The following is an 18,056-nucleotide window of genomic DNA, read 5'->3' on the forward strand; positions in this document are numbered from 1 at the left end:
GCATGGTCTCGCATTCAGTTGCAGTGCATCCTCCTGCGCTCAGCCTGAGCAGGTGGGGTACGGATTGTAAATGGGACTGCTCCGGATGTTGGGACTGGGAAGGATTACAATTCCTGGTGGTACTCCTGGAGCAGGACAGGCCCTGGGAGAGAGCTGGGGCAGCTGCTCCGAGGAGCCGAGCTGAGCCCGGGCTGTCAGACTGAGCTCCACCTCTGGGCTTCCAGCAGGTAGTCTGGGCCTCCACAGATGGTGCCATCACCACCCCTCTCGATGGCTCACTTAGTTACAGCGTAGATCTCTTTACTGAAAAACAAGTTATTTTAAATAAGCTCTCCTATTTTAATCGCGCACATTTTCATAAAAGTTTTAGCGCAGACACAGGATGGGGGGTTTGCTGTGTGGTTTTGTTTCTCATATTTGCTTCATAAAATGTGTGAACAGGACATTTGGGGCTAAAATGAGGAGGAAGTGGTTTGTGCTTCTCTGTCAAAAAGGTGTGAGAAAAGTCACTGTGTTTGTGGCTATTTTTCTCAGTGTTTATTTTTTCTTCGGGTTGTGAAACTTCGCCTCTTTTGCGGTGAATTGTGCATTTTTCCTGTTTCTGCCTTCAGTATTTTCTCAGCTTTTCTTTTCTTTTTTCTTTTTTTTTTCATTAATGTTCCGCTCTAATTTACCCCTGAGTGTTTTTCCCAGAGATTCAAGCATCTGAAGGGTTTACTAATTAGACACACAGTACAAATGATCTTTCACAAGCTCTGTATCTTATCCGGAGTAATTACATGGTGGTACATTATTCCTGGATAATTTCCAGAAAGAAGCTGCTTTGAGTCAAACTCATTTGTTCTCTCTCTGCTCGCAAAGTGCATGCAAAAAAATAAATAAATTTAAAACAATCACGATGTGCTTTGCAGTGAGATTGTTTTGTACTGTGATCTACCTTGAGCAGTCAGCTTATCTTCTGATTGTATTAAAAATATACTTTACTCAGCGTGGCGATCATGTGTGGATCATGCAGTGAGTGGCTGCTCTTGATATAATGTGCTCTCATTTTGTCTGAGAGATGATTTAATTGTCAATGACAAGGCAGGATTTGTCTGGCTAGTTAATTTTGGGTATACTCTTATCAAGTTGGGGGGGGGGGGGGGCAGGGAAGGAAAGCTGGACAGAGACTTGGTAAGCATTCAGTGACCTCAAACCAGCCGCAAAATTGTTTGACTACTGTTTTCCTTTAGCCCCACCCATGCCCCACCCCCAGCCCCTCCAACCTCAGCCATTGTCAAACTGAACTGACACTGACACTTCCCCATCTCCCAGCTTTCAGCTGACAAGGCCCAAGACTGGCTTTTCCACTTGTATTCTGCCTGATATGTCTCTGGGTCATCTTGTAGCGGAGGGAGGTGGTGGTGTGGGCGGGGAGGGAACTCTGGTTGGTTTCCCCTCTTACGTTGGCTGGTCTTGTTTTCTCTGTAGCAAGTAAAAGGAGAGGATCCCCATCAGGCTCAGGGCCAAGGGCACACACTTGGTTGCCCATGACCTTGCCTGTCACAATCCCTCAACACCAGCCCTAATTTTTAAACAACAGATTTCTCACCAAACCAGTCGTGGCTGCTGGTGCACTCCAGTTTTAGTGTCTCAGAGGCTACGCTGGGGCTCCTACCCCCTCCCGCTCACATATATATTTTAAAATAAACGACCACTTATTGTCAACCAAAAGCTCTGCTTTCCCTGTATAGCCCCGGGATAAATTAATATTTCAATCCCGCGGGATTGGGAAAGGGGGGGCCAGAATTCACCTTCCTGTCAGCGTTTTTACCTCAGGTCATCCCCTGGTGTTTATTTATTTCAATTCAGCGCTCCTGTCCTCACTCACAGCATTCACTGAATACCTATTTGGAGGCGAATGTGATCGAGGGGTCACGCTATTTGAACCAATCTGATTGGCTGTCAGCTCCAATCTGACCGACATAGCACCCGTGTTCCTTGTGGGTACGCTCAGTGGCACTGGCTGCCGCCCGTTGTCAGGCCAACAAGGAGCCTGGGAAGGTGGGAAGGGAGGGGGTGGCCAATCTGAGACTGCCACTTTCCCTCAGCATTAGCATCTCACTTAATGACCAGTTAAGAGGCAGCCTGGCAAATGAGTTGTGACAAGTGCTGCAGAAAAAGGAGTCTTTTTCCCCCATATCTCCCGCCTCTCAATCACCATTTAAAAGGCTTGACGGCCTGACATAATTTCGCAATAATTATCACTCGGAGTATTCTTTTCGGGCCAGGACAGGAGTCAGATTGGATCTTGTCATAGAGTAATAATGCTGACCAACAATAACTTTGTTGTCTCTTCTCTCATCTGCATCTCTGACTTGATCCTCAGGGAATGGGCAGCCGGCATCAGCCAGCCAGTTCAATCTGGTTCAAGTGAAGCAGGAGCCAGTGGACGCCAACTCCGGGGCTTCCCAAGACTCCACACAGGAGCACAGCCTGGACCTGAGCAAGAAAGACCAGAGGTACAGATGGTAAACTGATGGTTAATTCAAAGTGAAGGATGGTTAATTAGTGTTTCTTTAACCAATTCAGCCTTATTATTGGCAAAATAACCCCCACAAAAAAGAACATCCAGCTTCTCTGAATGATAGATGATGTCTACTAGTTTGGCAGCTCTGGTTATATACAAAATATTTAATTTATATAAATGTGCATACAATTAGAAAATCCTCCACATATTTCTCCATTTATTTATTTTGCGTGTGAGTGAGAGAGAGGGATGTTTACATAAACCTTCAACTCCAATCTTCCCTCCAACCCACACCAGATCTTATTTCTTAAGAAGACAGCATTTTTCTTCTTCATTATACAGGCACACCTTGTGTGATAAATAGTAATATTTACTGTTCTCATGCAAATCTTGAATAAACATTGTTCATTTTCCTTGTTCCAGTAATGAATCAAACGGACACCCTGTACCAGGGAATACATCTCTTTTATCCTCGCTTATGAATAAGGTAAGATTCATCCATCAAACGCCTTTCATCCCAAGACAAATTAGCGGGACACGAAGGGGCCTGTTTGTTTTTTAATGTTTCACGGCTAATAAGATGAGTTTGTATCATTTAAATTTTCCAGCCATTTTTCATAGAGTGTAATTTTCGCTGCACCTCTCACAAATTAATACAATGAAGCAGTAGCTGGGTGCCATGCCAGATATATAGAGATGTTTGTTTTTTGATGAGCTGTTTTGAACTCGCCGTCCAATTTTTCCTCCTCCTTTATACGTTTTCTTCCCCCTGCCTCACTCTACATTTATTCATAGGGTTTATAAATTATTTGATTAAAAAGTCAGCACAGGGAAAAAAAAAAGAAAAGCAGGAAGGCGCTGCCCTCATTTTTTAACAAGTCTAAATGTTAGCGTATGGAAATTTAAATCTGTATGGTTTTTTTGTGAAGATTAAAATGGACATTGTCTTAGTCATATATCTTATCTGACTCGTACAAATATGCCAGGTGGTTTCCATCATGTTGATGATGTCATGGCAGATCAGCCACCATTTATTTACTCTCTCCAACTGATCATGACTTCCTCCACTCCTTACCCCCCTGCAAGCTTCGCCGCCTCCGTGCACCTAAGTGCACGTCGTGGTTTTAACCTCTCTCGAGGACACCTTACCTTCACATTTGCAGTCGTTGCGCCCAAACGGCGGAGACGAGCTGCTGTCTAGCAACTCAGCTGTTGTCGTGTCAGCTTTTTGTTGGTTTGCTGCAAGCCACCACATTACATAAAAGGGTTAACAGTAGCTCCCAGAGGATGCTTGGCAAACACGCTTGGCCTGCACTCAAGCAAAAGCCCGGATGTTTGTAAATCTGGCTGCCCTTTTTAGCTTCGTCAAACCATGCATGCGTGTGTGTGTATGTGTGTGTGTAAGAGAGAGAAAGAGAATTCATTCTCATACTCTCACTAACATACGAAAGTGCCCAGCTAACCCAGCGCCTGGTGGTTTTTGTGCTGTTTTTTTTTTGTAGATGTCACAGGTGAACCCTGCCCTCTTCAATGCAATGAACCTGAAGACAGAGCTAGAGGCAGGTGAGGGTGGTGACACCTCGGAGGCAGGACAGTATCTCAGCAAAGTGTTGAAGAGGCCCCTGGCAGAAAAAGCCAACGAGATCTGGAGGACGTACCTCCGCAGGTATAAAAAACAACAACAACAACAACACACATACACAGGAAGCGCGTAGAGACACTGGATTCATTATGAGAGTGAGAAAACAGTCAGAGTGTTAAAAAGTAGCGCACGTCCTTGGAAGGTCTTTCCTGTAAATACTATTCCTCACATACTGTATCAGTGGAAACCCCCCCTCCAAAAAAAAAAAAAAAAATAGAGAACACGTTCTTGCAGGAATTGGAAATGACAGTGCGCTGGTTACAGTATGACGGACCGCAGACATTTGTCCTCATAGGTTGCGTTTTCCTTAAGCAGCAGTAAATTTACAGTCTTTCTTATCTGTCTCTGTTAAGGTTTGACACGGATGACTTCTGTGAAGCTCAGTGCGACTTCCTTCACAAAGTTCACTTTCACTGCTTGGTAGAGGACTGTGGTGCCCTCTTCAGCACTGTGGATGGGGCTATAAAACATGCTAAGTGAGTGTCACGCTACCCTCGCTCTCTGCATTTTAGTTTTTGGTTTTTATCGATCGGTATAAAAAAGAGCTTCCATCTTGTTTTTCAGCTTCCACCTCCGAGCCACCTTGAAAGTGAAGTCGGAGCCTTCGTTCGGTGAGGGCAAGGACTCCGGTGAGGGCGCCCAGCTGCAGCCCGTTGCCCCCGTCTCTATGGCCAACAACCCCTCCATGGATGTTGCACACCTCTCCTCCTCTGGCAGATACAGCTCTCCTCCCCCCTCCCTGCTGGCCTGGAAGCAGCTGACGGGCAGCATCCCTCAGATGCCAGCATCAATGCCCAACCTGCCATCCAGTTCCCCTCTAGCCACCACCTCTCTGGAGAATGCTAAGCCACAAGTCAAACCTGGTTTCCTGCAGTTCCAAGAAAAGTATGTGGAAACCTCTGGGTTTCGTACACAGCGCCCTGCTTTTCTTCTTACTTTCCACAAGTTGATTAAACGATATCTTCTCTGTTTTTTTCCTCCCCATGCAGTGATCCATGTTTGGCTACTGACTGTAAATACTCCAATAAGTTCCACTTCCACTGCTTGTTTGGAAATTGCAAGTATGTGTGCAAGACCTCTGGAAAGGCAGAATCCCATTGCTTGGACCACATCAACCCGAACAACAACCTGGTCAACGTCCGCGACCAGTTTTCCTACTACTCTCTTCAGTGTCTCTGTCCCAACCAGGTGAGTGTGGCTTGATAACTCAGCCAGGAGCTGAATCACCTACTGTCATCTCCCCGAGGTTTCTAAGCATGAAGTATGCTATCTATTAGACCAGTATTTGAGGTTATTTGACTCAAGGCTTTCACAACCACTGCTCGCCGTCTTCCATCTCTGCTGAGAAAGACAGTCGACTCACCCCAGTAATGCCTGTTTATATGTCAATGATGTCATTTTGACTGCCGCATTCTCCTCTCAGAAAAGGCCAATTTAGCTGATATTACCCAATAAATCATTGTCACTTGCACAGTAAACAAGGCTGTCTGGAATAGGGCAAAAATCAGGGGAATGCTTCGCAAATGAAACCTAAATGGCAGCCCCTGCCTGCTCTCATGAGCCCGTATTTGGAAAACCGTTTAAATGAATTCATTAATGTGTTGAAAATCACCCCTCTCACAAAAAGCCCCCCCTCCCTTCTCCTCCCCCCCCCCCCTTTAGTCTGCATCTCCATCTCCTGAACTGAGAAGATCTTATTTGGCCCGGTCCTTTGGGATCTGGGCCTTGCAAACAGATGGTGGTGTACAGACATGTTAGAGCGGAGGGGTGTTTGTGGGATGCCTGGAAATGCAAAGTAATTGTACCAAACAACCGGAGAGGAAAAGACTGCGAGGTGTTGATTATGTTTTTTTTCTTCTTCTTTTTTGGGAAGGAACTGTGTGTAGTCTTCGCTTAAACTTTGCACACAAAGAAGGATCGAATAAAAATTAATCAGCTCCTCTGGCTTTCAAACATTCACGACATTTGAGTCATGAAATTGGAAATTATGTGTCTCCACTGCAGCACTGCGAGTTCAGAATGAGGGGCCACTATCACTGTCTGCGGCCTGGCTGCTTCTTCGTCACTAACATCACCACCAAGCTGCCGTGGCACATCAAGAAGCATGAGAAGGCAGAGCGTCGCGCCGCTAATGGCTTCAAATATTTCACCAAGAGGGAGGAGTGCGGGAGGCTGGGTAAGGAAAAAACACTGGAAAAGAAAAAAACTTCTGATCCTGTAAAAGTTTTGTGTCCCGCTGTCTCTGTCTTTGCCTCGCATCAAGCTGTGTCAACTTGAGCGGCTTTTAAAAAATACTTTGCCAGGAGAGATCTGAGGATTAAAGGTGTTACGTTGAGAAAGATGTAGCCTAATTTGTGTTGTCTGTTGCAAGAGGATATTCCCCGTGTTTACAAAGGGAGAGAGACCAGTGTTGGCAAACACAGTGTCATGCATTGCGAGAGGTTTAAGAAGCATGAAACAAGTCTGCCTCGTAGGTTTTTGTTGGCGCAGTTTGCATATTCACAATGGCACCTCGAGTCCCAGATGTAGCCTTGCCCGTGCTATATGAGCAATAATGTCAAAGAGGGCAATCACATCCAGGTTGTTTTCTTCTTTCTTTTGCCCCTGTCAGAAATGAGCAATTAGGTTTGTGTTTGTTAATTATCTGGCTTGTCTGGTTTAGCCTGTTTGTGTTGTGAAGCTGCGCCTCACAGCCACCGCTGCCATCACACAGAAATGAATTAAAAGTGATCTGTTTTTTTCAGGCGGTTACACAAGCTTTTCAGAGCACAGAAACAAAGCAAACAAAACCAGGCCCTAAACAGCTGTTTTTTGTCCCCAGCCTGATCTGCCAAGTGTATTGTTTGGGCTGGAGGGGAAAAAAAACAGAAAGGATTACCACTGCTAGCTCTCCAGTTATAAAGAATTGATGGGTTGCCAGTATCCATGGCAGCAACATTAAACTGAGCACCGATGCTGATGTTACCTGGTTTCTGTCTCACAAAAGGCCCTCCCGTGTCACGGGGGGTTACTGTTATTTGCTCAACTTTGCGTGTTTAAAGCGTTGTGTGTGCAAAAGCTATTTGATGACACAGACATGTTTTTTTTTCTCTTAAAGTGGGTGCCATGGTTACTGACATGCTAGCACCTGCCCAGCATGTTACTCTTTCAATTATTTCTGCCTGCTTTTATATAATGGTATTTGATTAACAGGCACAAAACGGCACATTCATTTAATTTGAAATCATAAAGCAATTAGAGCTAGACCGGTTAAAACACTGGAAAAGAGCAGAAGAATATAGAACAGACGACACCACAGCGGAGAACAAAAGGGGGAAAAATGACAATGGAGATACTTTGAAAAATGAATTTAATATGGGAATAATTGTATATTTACTTTGGTTTGCAGGGGTGTGTGCATTATTGGCCCACAGAAAATGAGAATTTATTTATGTAAATTCCTAATTGAATAAAGCATGTCAGTGTAATAAAAGAGCTCCACAGGTTTAGTGCACAGAAGCCTTGACTTGCTCAGTATGACACCCGAGTGATCTAATATTCCTCCTACGTGTACACTCCGAAACACTTTGAAACCCGATCCCTCTTTTGTCACAGCTATATCATGAAATTAAAAAAACCCTAAAAATATTTCACTTGGTGTTTGATGTATCGCGACGCCGTCACACTTATAATATTGCGTGTGGCGCGGGGAGCCTTTTTTTGGACGCCGCACTGGGAGCCAAAGATAAATTAAGCTCTTACTTTATTCTTTTTTTATCCTGCAGGTTGTAAGTATAACCAAGTCAACAGCCACTTCCACTGCATCCGCGAGGGTTGCCAGTTCTCCTTCCTCCTCAAACACCAGATGACCTCACACGCACGCAAGCACATGAGGCGGATGCTGGGGAAGAACTTTGATAGAGTCCCATCCCAGGTACAAGCACGCCAACGGCGACATGTGATACATTTTGAAAAGCGGTGTCATAAAAATACAGGCTAAACATCTCAACGGTCTGAAGCCTGTGTTGAATAGTTTACTCAAACATATTTTAACAAAGCACACACCCTTTTCCTGGGAGATTAAATAGTGAATAGACGTTCCCTTAACTACTCTACTACAACTATACTATATATTGTTGTTTTTGCTCATTTACACTGTAAAAAAGAGGAAGGGCTAGATATTGTTCAGCATTTGGGAAACTCATTTCTATTTTTTTTTAATAACACTGCATATCAGCTCACCGCGCTTACCTAAACACAGCATTGCACTACCAACTGGGCATATTATTATATCGGTCTTTCTTTTTTCACTAAACATTCAGAGATATACAGCACAAATCTTTTTTTCCTCCCATATTCACTTTGTTGTTCTGCTGATCTGCAGTTCTGCTTTTATTATTCTGCTAATTTCCCTCATGGGATTGATAAAGCATTTGTCTGTCTGTGTGTCTGTGTTTTTCATCTAAATTTTATGTTCTCAGAAACACACCATTGTTTGTGGTTTTTGCTGAAAGAAGATGAAAAAAAAGCTCCCGATCCATTAAGGACTGCTCTTAAAATCTCCCAATATCATAAAATGAAGAGAAAAATAGGGATAATAATAGTTAAAGAAGGTTTAAACAAATGTTAAGCAGCGGAAGTCCTTTCTCGTTTCGATTTTGTCTGTCTTTCGTTCTTTTTAAGGTCGCGAATAACAACAGCTGTTAGCGTACTGGTGGTTACGCCGTCTTTGTAACTTGTGTACCTGGTTTGGTCGGTTTTGTCGGGGTTTTTTCGTTGTATATCTATTTCTTTTTTAACATTCAGTTTCCTTTTTTCTGAGTCATATTCAAGGAAAGACTAACAAAGACGTGATGTTCTGTAAAAAAGAGAGTACCGCTCATATCCTGTCATACCAGTCAATAACAAATCACTCATGGCATTCTTTTGATGAAGTTTCTTTTACACGCAGTTTCCTCAGTTAACCTCTGCAGTAGGTGCGGGATGGAGCCTTTGTGGATATAAATGTGGATTTTCTAGTTCTGTTTAGGCTGTTTTTTTGTTTTGTCCTTCATATAATGACAAAAGTATGAAGTTCGTTCTTTCAAAAAATACTTCTGACATCTTGAAATGCTTGGTTGGATGCCAAGCGCCAACACCTGCGCTCATGACTCTTTATAACCCAAGATGTTTGTTTCGTAAGTCTTTGTGTGATAATTTTTTTAAGCTTTTTATTTTATTTTGTTTTGTTCTCTAGATGATGTCACTCGGCCGCAGGGCGGATGAGATGCAGCAGCAGGCATCGGGTATGGTGCACGGGTCCATAACGATCCAGCCTGGCATCAGCTCCAACTTCTCCAACATCACGGATGAGAATGATGACTACATGGACTACATGGGTGCAGGAGGCAGCCCCTTGGGTCTCTCCTCCGAATCCTCCAACCAGGACCGAAGCTGCACCAGCACACCTGTGGGCAACGACAGCTCTCCGGCAGGTAAGCCCACGTGACTCAGACTCTGACATGTCAGCATGTACGGCCTTTAGCACAGTTTAGTCCACAGGTGTTGTCCACAAAGGTTTTCTACTCGTTGAACATCTCAGCCCACACGTCACCCAGAAAGCCAGCAACTCGTCATCTCATGCATCCTCCAATCACAACTCTGACTTGCAATCAATAGACACATTAGTTTTAATATATGTGGTTGATGACTATGCTATATTCTTATGTTGGGAGCTGCGGACGAGACAGTTTCCAGTTTGCCCGGTCATCCTCATAAAACCTCCATTTTGTACATCAGTGGTTTGAGATATTGCACTGTATGTAGCTTATTACATTTTCCTCTGGCCAGAGATCATCCCTGTGGCTTTATGTCTACTTTAGCACTTTTAGTGGTTGGAGTTTTGGGAGAAAGGAAATGAGAAACAGCCTCTTTTTCCTCAAACTTATTGAATAAACGGGTTCTCCTCTATATTTTTTCCTAAATCTTAGCCTGTCTCTGATTTTCACATTTCTCCATGTGTTGCCAGAAATATCCACTACTCTCATCGTTGTTGTTTTGGCTGGGTTACTTTGTCTTGAATGGGCCTCATTTTGTATCATTCTCTTATCTTTCCCTTTTTGCCTCCCATCCCTCTGTGTGTGCGTGTGTGTGTGTGTGTGTGTGTGTGTGCGCGCGATTTGGACCCCGTGTTTGTCTTTGTTCCCGTCTGTGTGTGTTTTCTCCCTCTTGCCTGTCCTTCACCCTCTCTGGTCAACCTGTCTCTCCAGGACAAGGCTGCCCCACCACCACTTCTGCTCCTACCACCCCTGCTGACACTAGCGCTACCCAGAATGCACCTCCTTCCTTCTCTCCTCCTCCTCCACCACGACCACCGCCACCTCCTCTTCCTCCTCCTCCTTCCGCTCTTCAGCCTGGCCTGCAGTCCCAGGCCCCATCCCTCTCTCCTGCTCTCCTCCGACCCCCTCTCCCCTCACTCCCATACCTCCTCTCTCCATCCTGTCTGTCATACTCTCTGCTCAGCGCCTCTCTGGGAGCCACTCGGAGTGTTGTCATGCCAACCAACACACCAGCTTTCAGCCCCATCATTGCCACTCCGTCTCCGGTTAAAAATGACGTCCCTATAGTGCAGGATGCTGCAGGTACTTATCCCCGGCGCAAACCAACACTGCAGCTGTCATTCTCAATTACTGAGTCCTGTGCAGCATTTAACTGTGTGATCCAGCCTTTCTCACTCTGCACTGTTGTTATGAAAAGACTGAAAAAAAAGAAAGCATGCAAAACAGAGAACATTTGTGTTGAAATGCTGAAACTTGCATGCTTACTGTGTGGGTACAGTAAATTGAAAAAAAAAGTCTGCAATCACTTGACTTGCACCTTTGTGCGTAATTTCCCTTTTAGTATCACTAGGATTTAGCGAGAGACAGCAGTAAATTTGGCACCTGTTCTGTGAACCCTGGGCTCTGTTTAGCTTCCATTAACAAGGCTGCATCAGCAAGCTCTTATTTAATCTTGCCCCAAGTTTTATCGAGGCCCACTGCTTCCTGTCTTGCAGAACAGGGAGCACATCATTAGCAGTGACCCCAGGGTGTTGCAAAAAGGTGGGTGCCCCTCATAAAACAAACATGGAGATAAGAGGGTTGGTTAAAACTCCCAGCTCCGCCTTTCTTTGGAGGCCCGAGACACCCTGTAAAAGTGTCATGTCTTACAGTCAATCTATCATCCCCCCTCCTCCTCCTTCTTTAATCATTCTGGAAATTAGGGATTAAAAAAATAGTGGCTAGCTGTGCTTACTCAGCTGTGAACAACTTCTGGCTGAGCGGGGTCCGACATTAGGGTTTTAACCAGGACAGTCACTTGTTTGTAAGTCTGTGGACTTTATTATTTTTTTCAGGATTATTTTTGTTAATGCCCTTATCTCTTGTTTTTAGGCAACACCATCTCCATTCCCACGGCCGCTGGTGCAAAGAAGCGTTTCTGGATCATCGAGGACATGTCCCCGTTTGGCAAGCGCCGAAAGACCGCATCGTCACGTAAGATGCTGGACGAGGGGATGATGCTGGACGGATTCCGGCGCTACGACCTCTACGAGAACTGCAAGGACTCCAGCTGCCAGTTTTCTCTAAAGGTCACCCACTACCACTGCACTCGTGAGAACTGTGGCTACAAGTTCTGCGGCCGCACCCACATGTACAAGCACGCCCAGCACCACGACCGCGTAGACAACCTGGTCCTGGACGACTTCAAGCGCTTCAAGTCTTCGCTCAGCTGCAACTTTCCTGACTGCCAGTTTTCAGGCAACAGCACCCACTTCCACTGTCTGCGCTGTGGCTTCCGCTGCACCGATAGCACCAAGGTGACGGCCCACCGCAAGCACCACGGCAAGCAAGACGTGATCAGCGCTGCTGGCTTCTGCCAGTTCAGCTCCAGCGTGGACTGCGAGGTTCCTGACTGCAAGTATAAGCTCAAGTGCTCACACTTCCACTGCACCTTCCCCGAGTGTAAGCACACAGTGGTTGGCATGTCCCAGATGGATTCCCACAAGAGAAAGCACGAGAAACAGGAGCGAGGCGAGATTCCGTCTGTGTCGCCGAAGCAGGAAGCGGCGCACCACCTGGGAGGAAATGTGGCGGCAGTCCCTCCATCCTCCATGGGTCTGTCTACTTCCTCACCCGGTGGCCTCCACGGTTTGTCCCACAACATCATCACCAGTACTCCCTCCATGATCTACCAGACAGGCGGCATTGCTTCTGACTATAACCACTCATACCTGCCATCCTCCATCAACTTAGACAGCTCCCTCAACCTGGGCACAGACACCAGCAGCTCACTGTTTTTCCTGAAGAACGCCGCCGGTCTGGGCCTCAGCGATTCCCTGGACCTCAGCAAGAAGATCCACCACGACGCAGCGCGATCAGCCCACAACCTCTCAACCCAGCTGGGCCTGCCGGCAGCTCAGGACGACACCACGGGAACATCCGGGGAGGCCGAAGATGACATGTCACCAGAGGAGGAGGTGCAGGCGGAGGAAGATGACGAAGAAGAGGAGGAGGAGGATGAGGAGGAAGAGGAGGCAGAGGATGATCTCAACACTGACTCAAACGATGATTCAATGGCGGAGCCTGACGGCGAAAAAGACAATGGCCAGAGTTTCGATGCTTCCGTTAACCACACTGATGCTTCCCAACTGGAAAAGCAAGAAGATGCTGACCCATAAAAAACAAAAACAAAAAAAACACACAAAAAACAAACAAACTGAGTTTAAGAACTGCAGAAAAATTCTGTGTACTATGATTAAACGAAAAATGAAAGTGGCCTCATTTATGATGTCGAGAGACTTCGGACGACGACAAAAAACAACGAGAGCGTGGCGAGAATGATGGCCCGAAACGATTTATTATGATGTTTACAAGATGACCAACATTATTAATTCAATTATGCATTAAAGGAAAAAAAAGATTACGAATGGAGACACACAGAGTTAGGGCCCTGTTTCACACATGGGACAGCAATGTAAAGCATTTTACTACACATCAGTCTTTTTGTGTGCGTGCATGTTTGACTTTAATTTATTTTCATTTTTTCACTTTTTTTGTGTGTGGACAAAAAAGAAAAGAAAAACACGTTAGAAAAACAAAAACAAATCTCTCTATATAACTATATATGTAAGTGTGTGTGTGTGCGTGCGTGCGCGTGTGTGTGAAAGATAATATACAAAGGAAATTGCTGGCACAGGCGACATGAACTGCAGAGCCGTGGATACATAGAAAAAGGGACATGAATCACTAAGGGAAAAGGATGTGTTTCAAACGTTTGATCTTTTTTCTGTATTATTTTATTATTAATTATTATTATTATTATTATTATTATTATTAGACACTGAGAGAAAGGGGTTACATTTTGCTTGTTCCCATCTCTTTGGTATTGTTTTTTCTCCTTTGTTCTCAATGATACGTGGACTCGACCAGTAGCTGTTCGGTCGGTCTCAGCTGCAGTCAGGCGTCCTTTCAAGCCGCCAACCTCGACAGTTCTCTCTGACATTCTGCTAGAAGTGTTTTCAACTAGCACCGACTCCAAGCTTAACCCTTTGTAATTTTTAGCCCCAATGTGGAGGAATCAAGTTTGTGCGTGGGTAGTGCACTTTTCTATTAGCTGACCATGATGATAAGATATACTTAGATAAGTCATAAGTATATTTAAAAAAAATATTTTTGTTACCATTTGCATCTTTGCATTAAAAAAAATTGTCCTTTTTGTTGTGTTGTTATAGTCAGATGCATATCGATCTGTAAGCCGGAGAGGTCTTGATTAACGCCCGGCAAGTCACGCGGGGGATGTTTGGTTGTTGGAGGGGCGGGTGGGGGCTTCAAGACTGACCAGAGGAAACGATGAGTCACTCAGATGCAGCAGCAGGAGGGGTTGGGGTAGGGGTGGGGGTGGGATATAGAGGAAGTGTCAGGGAGTGTGTTTTATGTTGAAACTGTACAGACCGAAAATGTCTCACAAAAAAAAGACGAAAAAAAAAAACGGCATTTTTGTTTTCCATTCACTATGGCTGTGGTTGAGCTCCTGTTGTAATGGTTTTTATTTAATATTTATGTGACCTTCCAAATGAGAAATTTTTAGAGTGTTATTGCACTTTTTAGGTTCATTTTTACCATCTGGGGAATGAAAAAAAAGGAAAAAAATAATGATATATATCTTTTAACAGGGAATTTGCTTTAAAGATGTTGTTTTAGTTCACTTTTTTTTTCTTTTTTTTTTTTGCTTTGATGCACAAATAGATGTTAGTGTGACAAAGAACTGTTGTTCTGTGGTTTATTTAAAGATTGGTTTTTATTTTTTGCTTCTTCTGTGATTGGACAGTACAGCGATTTTAAAAAAAGGAAGAAAAACAACGACAACATAAAAAAAAAAAGGAAGGAAACGCGGTGCGTCGGGAAAACGGCGCTCCTGTATGAAACACTAATACGGACTGTGATTTCAATTAATTCTTAAGGAGTTCATAGCAATGCTCACTTACTGTAGTACTAAATTATAAACCTGTCTAAACCACCCTCTGGTTTTTATTGAGCGAACATGTACGACTGAGGAGTGGACACACTGATCATGAATTATCTCCTGAGCTTAGCATTGGATATAAATGATCACAATATAGGGATAAATAATGTGTGTAGATGATATTCCTCCAGATATTGTTTTGAGAAGAAGAAGAAGAAGAAGAAGAAAAAATAAGGTTGTACAGTATTTTCCTCTGTAAAAAATGACTATATATGAACAAAATGCTCTTTGATGAACAGCTTCCTTTAAAAAGAAAACGGTAAAAAAGGAGAAATGAATAATAAAAAGTTAAAAATTCAAATAGCCTCATCATAGTTTGCTTGTGTGCGTGACCTCTCTTAATTAGAAGTTGTTCATATTATAGCGGCGGCGGGATGCCGTTACATGCCGTATATTTTATTTCTTTTCTCTCAAACTAAAAATACACTGATTTGAATTCATTCATGGATGTTTCTCTCTTATTTATTGATTCATTTGATTCATTGTCATTTTTCTGTGCATGATCTCTACCCCCCCCCTCACACACACACACAAACACACCCACCCCCACCCCCCCAATCCCTCTCATTAACTGAAAATCTTGGTTTGTATTTACTTTGCTGTGGGCGCAGACTGAACTGTCTCCCGGGACTGTTGCAGAGCAGAGGCATTTACTACGTTTGTTTTGTTTTCTCTTCATTTGCTGAGATAACTGCAGGGGCTGGGAGATGTTGTGTACTTGAATTCAGTTTAGTGTGTGTGCAGGTGTGTGTGTGGATGTGAAATTTTGTTAAAAAAGAAAAAAAAAGTAAGAAAATAAAGACGCTGTAATTATTATGACGCATGATCGGTAATGATTCAGCCTGAGGTCGTTTTTAGTCACATGTAGGGGGAAAACTGCTGCTGCTGCTGGACAACAGCAGGGCAAAAGCAGCACTCCTTTTTTCCCCTCTGTGTCAGTGATACTACTGAAGTGTGTGTGTGTGTGTGTGTGTGTGTGTGTGTGTGTGTGTGTCCTGCTGAGAGAGACTCATAAGCCGTGGCTGTTCTGTCCCACCTACTCAAACCTGCAGTTCAATCCATAACCTCATTTTCCTGCTTGTTCCTCTATAAACTCAACTTTTTTTTCACCAAAATAAATGAAAACACACAAACACACACATAAAAAGACAAAAAAAACCATCTGCATTCATGCAGGTAGAGGAATCAACAATATTTGTTGTCGGGGTTGTTCATTCTTCACATTCTGGTGTGAGAACAGGATCAGAGCAAGGACCATTACTGAGATTTAGAGGTCTGCTACTGCTAACAAGATGGCTCTCTGTGTCTTGCTCACTGGTAACAGGGCACATTTATTATTATTACTTTTTTTTTTCTCTCTTTAAGCCATGTGCTGGTGTCTCCTCCCAATATTTCATGTCACCCAGTGGCCAGTGTGCTGACTCTGTCCCCTCGTCTACAGCTGTTCCTGTCCTTACTCCTTCTCTTCCTTGTGATGTTTTTTTTTTTTTTAATAAAAAAAGAGAAAAAAAAGCACGGGTAAAGGCATCACCATCTGTCTGCCAGCTGGTATCCTGTATATAATCTACCAGTGGAAAAAAAAAGAAAAAAAGAATAAACATGAAAATTATATTACACAAAAACCAGACGGAAACGACCTCCAAATCCTGCATAGGCTGCTGCTGAAATGACAGATCGTTTTACTGTTTTAATTAACAGAGTAAAAAGGATGGTATAAAAAATGTGTGTGTGTGGGGGGGGTAAACAGAGATGTATTTCCACTGCTGGAAAAATGTAATATGAAAGCAGCCTTCTTACTGCAGAGTAGTGGATAAACAGAGCAACAATTTAGACTTTGTAAAATATATTGCACTTTTGGACTAAAAGCCATCTCCCGTTAGCGTTCAATTTGGCTCGATTTATGAGACGTTTTATATGAAAAGTAGACAATGAAGCAATTTTTTAAAAAGTCTCTACTTCAATTTGTTGCCCTCAGCGCTACTATTCATTCTCGTCGTGTTGCTTATTTCCACTTGGATACAGTGCTGTTCATCTTCATTGTTCTATATTTATGTTTTTGCATGTCTTATGCAAACATTGAGCTTTTCACTCAGTGAAATAAAAAAAACCATACTGAATAACTTTAGGCCTGTTTCCGGTGTCAGTGTGTTTTTGAATTTTAAAACATGTGTATGACACATCTTTGAGCAGATTCATACCTTCTGCTTTCACACAAAACAACCTCGAGTTTTATGTTTTATAAGCCTCAACTGTGTGTTTGTGTGTGTGTGTTATTGTGCCAGGCAACACTGACAAGCATTTGGTTGATATGTCAGGAACAGGTTGAGTGAGTGTATGTGTGTGTGTGTGAGCAGCGTGGAGAGGCAACAGTTGAGGCTGGGAACATACACGACAGGTGTGCACTGCATATGTGGTCACATGATGCCTATAAGGCAGATTAGGGCCCAAACAGATGAAGCGCTGCTTAATGGCAGCTTTTATTAAGTTCACAAAGCATGGGGGGTGGGAGGGGGGTTGAGCAGAGGAAAAGCAGGTGGCTGGGCCTGTGCACTCGTAAGATGAAGACAGATATTGTACAGTGTAGTCTGAAGAGGGTAGCCACTGTGGAAGGATTTATGGAGATTTGTCTGTCCTGGACTTACTGCCTGCCTGTTCCCCAATCCTGCAGCAATAGACAACGAGGGAGAGCTGGGAGAGAAAAAGACTAGCTAGCAGCTAGCCATGAAACCAAAGTGGGTGAACATGCATAATGAGAATAAAGTATAATAATAATAATGGTCAGCCACTGTAACCACACAGAAGGCTCAGAAAGCAAGAAAAAATGTGCAGCATGTTAAATATCAGTCCCAGGAAATTCACAAACTAAGTTAACATTTGAGAACATCCATGCACTTCAGAGAAATGCCAGCTGATTAGGGCAACTAACAGATAACACAACCTACTGTATATACACATTCCTGCCACTTCATTAGGGACACCTGTAGCTCATTAAAACAAATAGCTAATCCGCCAGTCACATGGCTGAAACTCATTTAGTGCATGCAAAAAAAAGGCATGTAGCCACAATTAAAGCTTAACGGAAAGTGTGGTCACATGAACACGTGCGCTGTAGTGAAGAGTAAATATTGTGCATGTTCAAGTGGATTTACAAAATTAGCCTAAAACGTCAAAAGAGCAGGAACTTATAGTGTGAGATATAGATTCGTACTTTTTTAGGTGCAGCTGAAAAAAAAGGTGTTGATGTGCATAATCGTGTGTGTTCTCACTTTGAGCGTACTGCACTGAGGTAAAGTAAAGGTGTGAAATCCACAGAAAACTTTAGATCAGTAAGGCCAGCGAAGGCACACAAGATTGGTTGTTTTGAGTGTTTGCACTGTATGCACTTTG

At 43.7% G+C, this 18,056-nt stretch overlaps 1 protein-coding gene across 5 annotated transcripts in view; it reads left to right on the top strand.

Moving 5' to 3' along the window:
* Positions 1 to 13,765, top strand: part of casz1 (castor zinc finger 1) — a 170,106-nt gene extending 156,341 nt beyond the window's left edge. For all 5 annotated transcript variants that reach the window (XM_085343843.1, XM_085343844.1, XM_085343842.1 and 2 more), the window contains 11 exons: positions 2,369 to 2,501; positions 2,933 to 2,996; positions 4,012 to 4,175; positions 4,505 to 4,627; positions 4,716 to 5,036; positions 5,141 to 5,339; positions 6,156 to 6,327; positions 7,916 to 8,064; positions 9,367 to 9,604; positions 10,379 to 10,750; positions 11,540 to 13,765. In XM_085343843.1, the coding sequence (XP_085199969.1) occupies positions 2,369 to 2,501; positions 2,933 to 2,996; positions 4,012 to 4,175; positions 4,505 to 4,627; positions 4,716 to 5,036; positions 5,141 to 5,339; positions 6,156 to 6,327; positions 7,916 to 8,064; positions 9,367 to 9,604; positions 10,379 to 10,750; positions 11,540 to 12,825 (3,221 nt within the window). In that variant the 3' untranslated portion in view covers positions 12,826 to 13,765. The remainder of the gene's footprint in view (positions 1 to 2,368; positions 2,502 to 2,932; positions 2,997 to 4,011; positions 4,176 to 4,504; positions 4,628 to 4,715; positions 5,037 to 5,140; positions 5,340 to 6,155; positions 6,328 to 7,915; positions 8,065 to 9,366; positions 9,605 to 10,378; positions 10,751 to 11,539) is intronic.
* The last annotated feature ends 4,291 nt before the right edge of the window (positions 13,766 to 18,056 follow it).

This window comes from Diplotaxodon limnothrissa, linkage group LG20 (assembly GCF_057381915.1).
Source record: "Diplotaxodon limnothrissa isolate DT_005_m linkage group LG20, D_limnothrissa_male_GT1.1, whole genome shotgun sequence".
Classification (NCBI taxonomy): Eukaryota; Metazoa; Chordata; class Actinopteri; order Cichliformes; family Cichlidae; genus Diplotaxodon; species Diplotaxodon limnothrissa.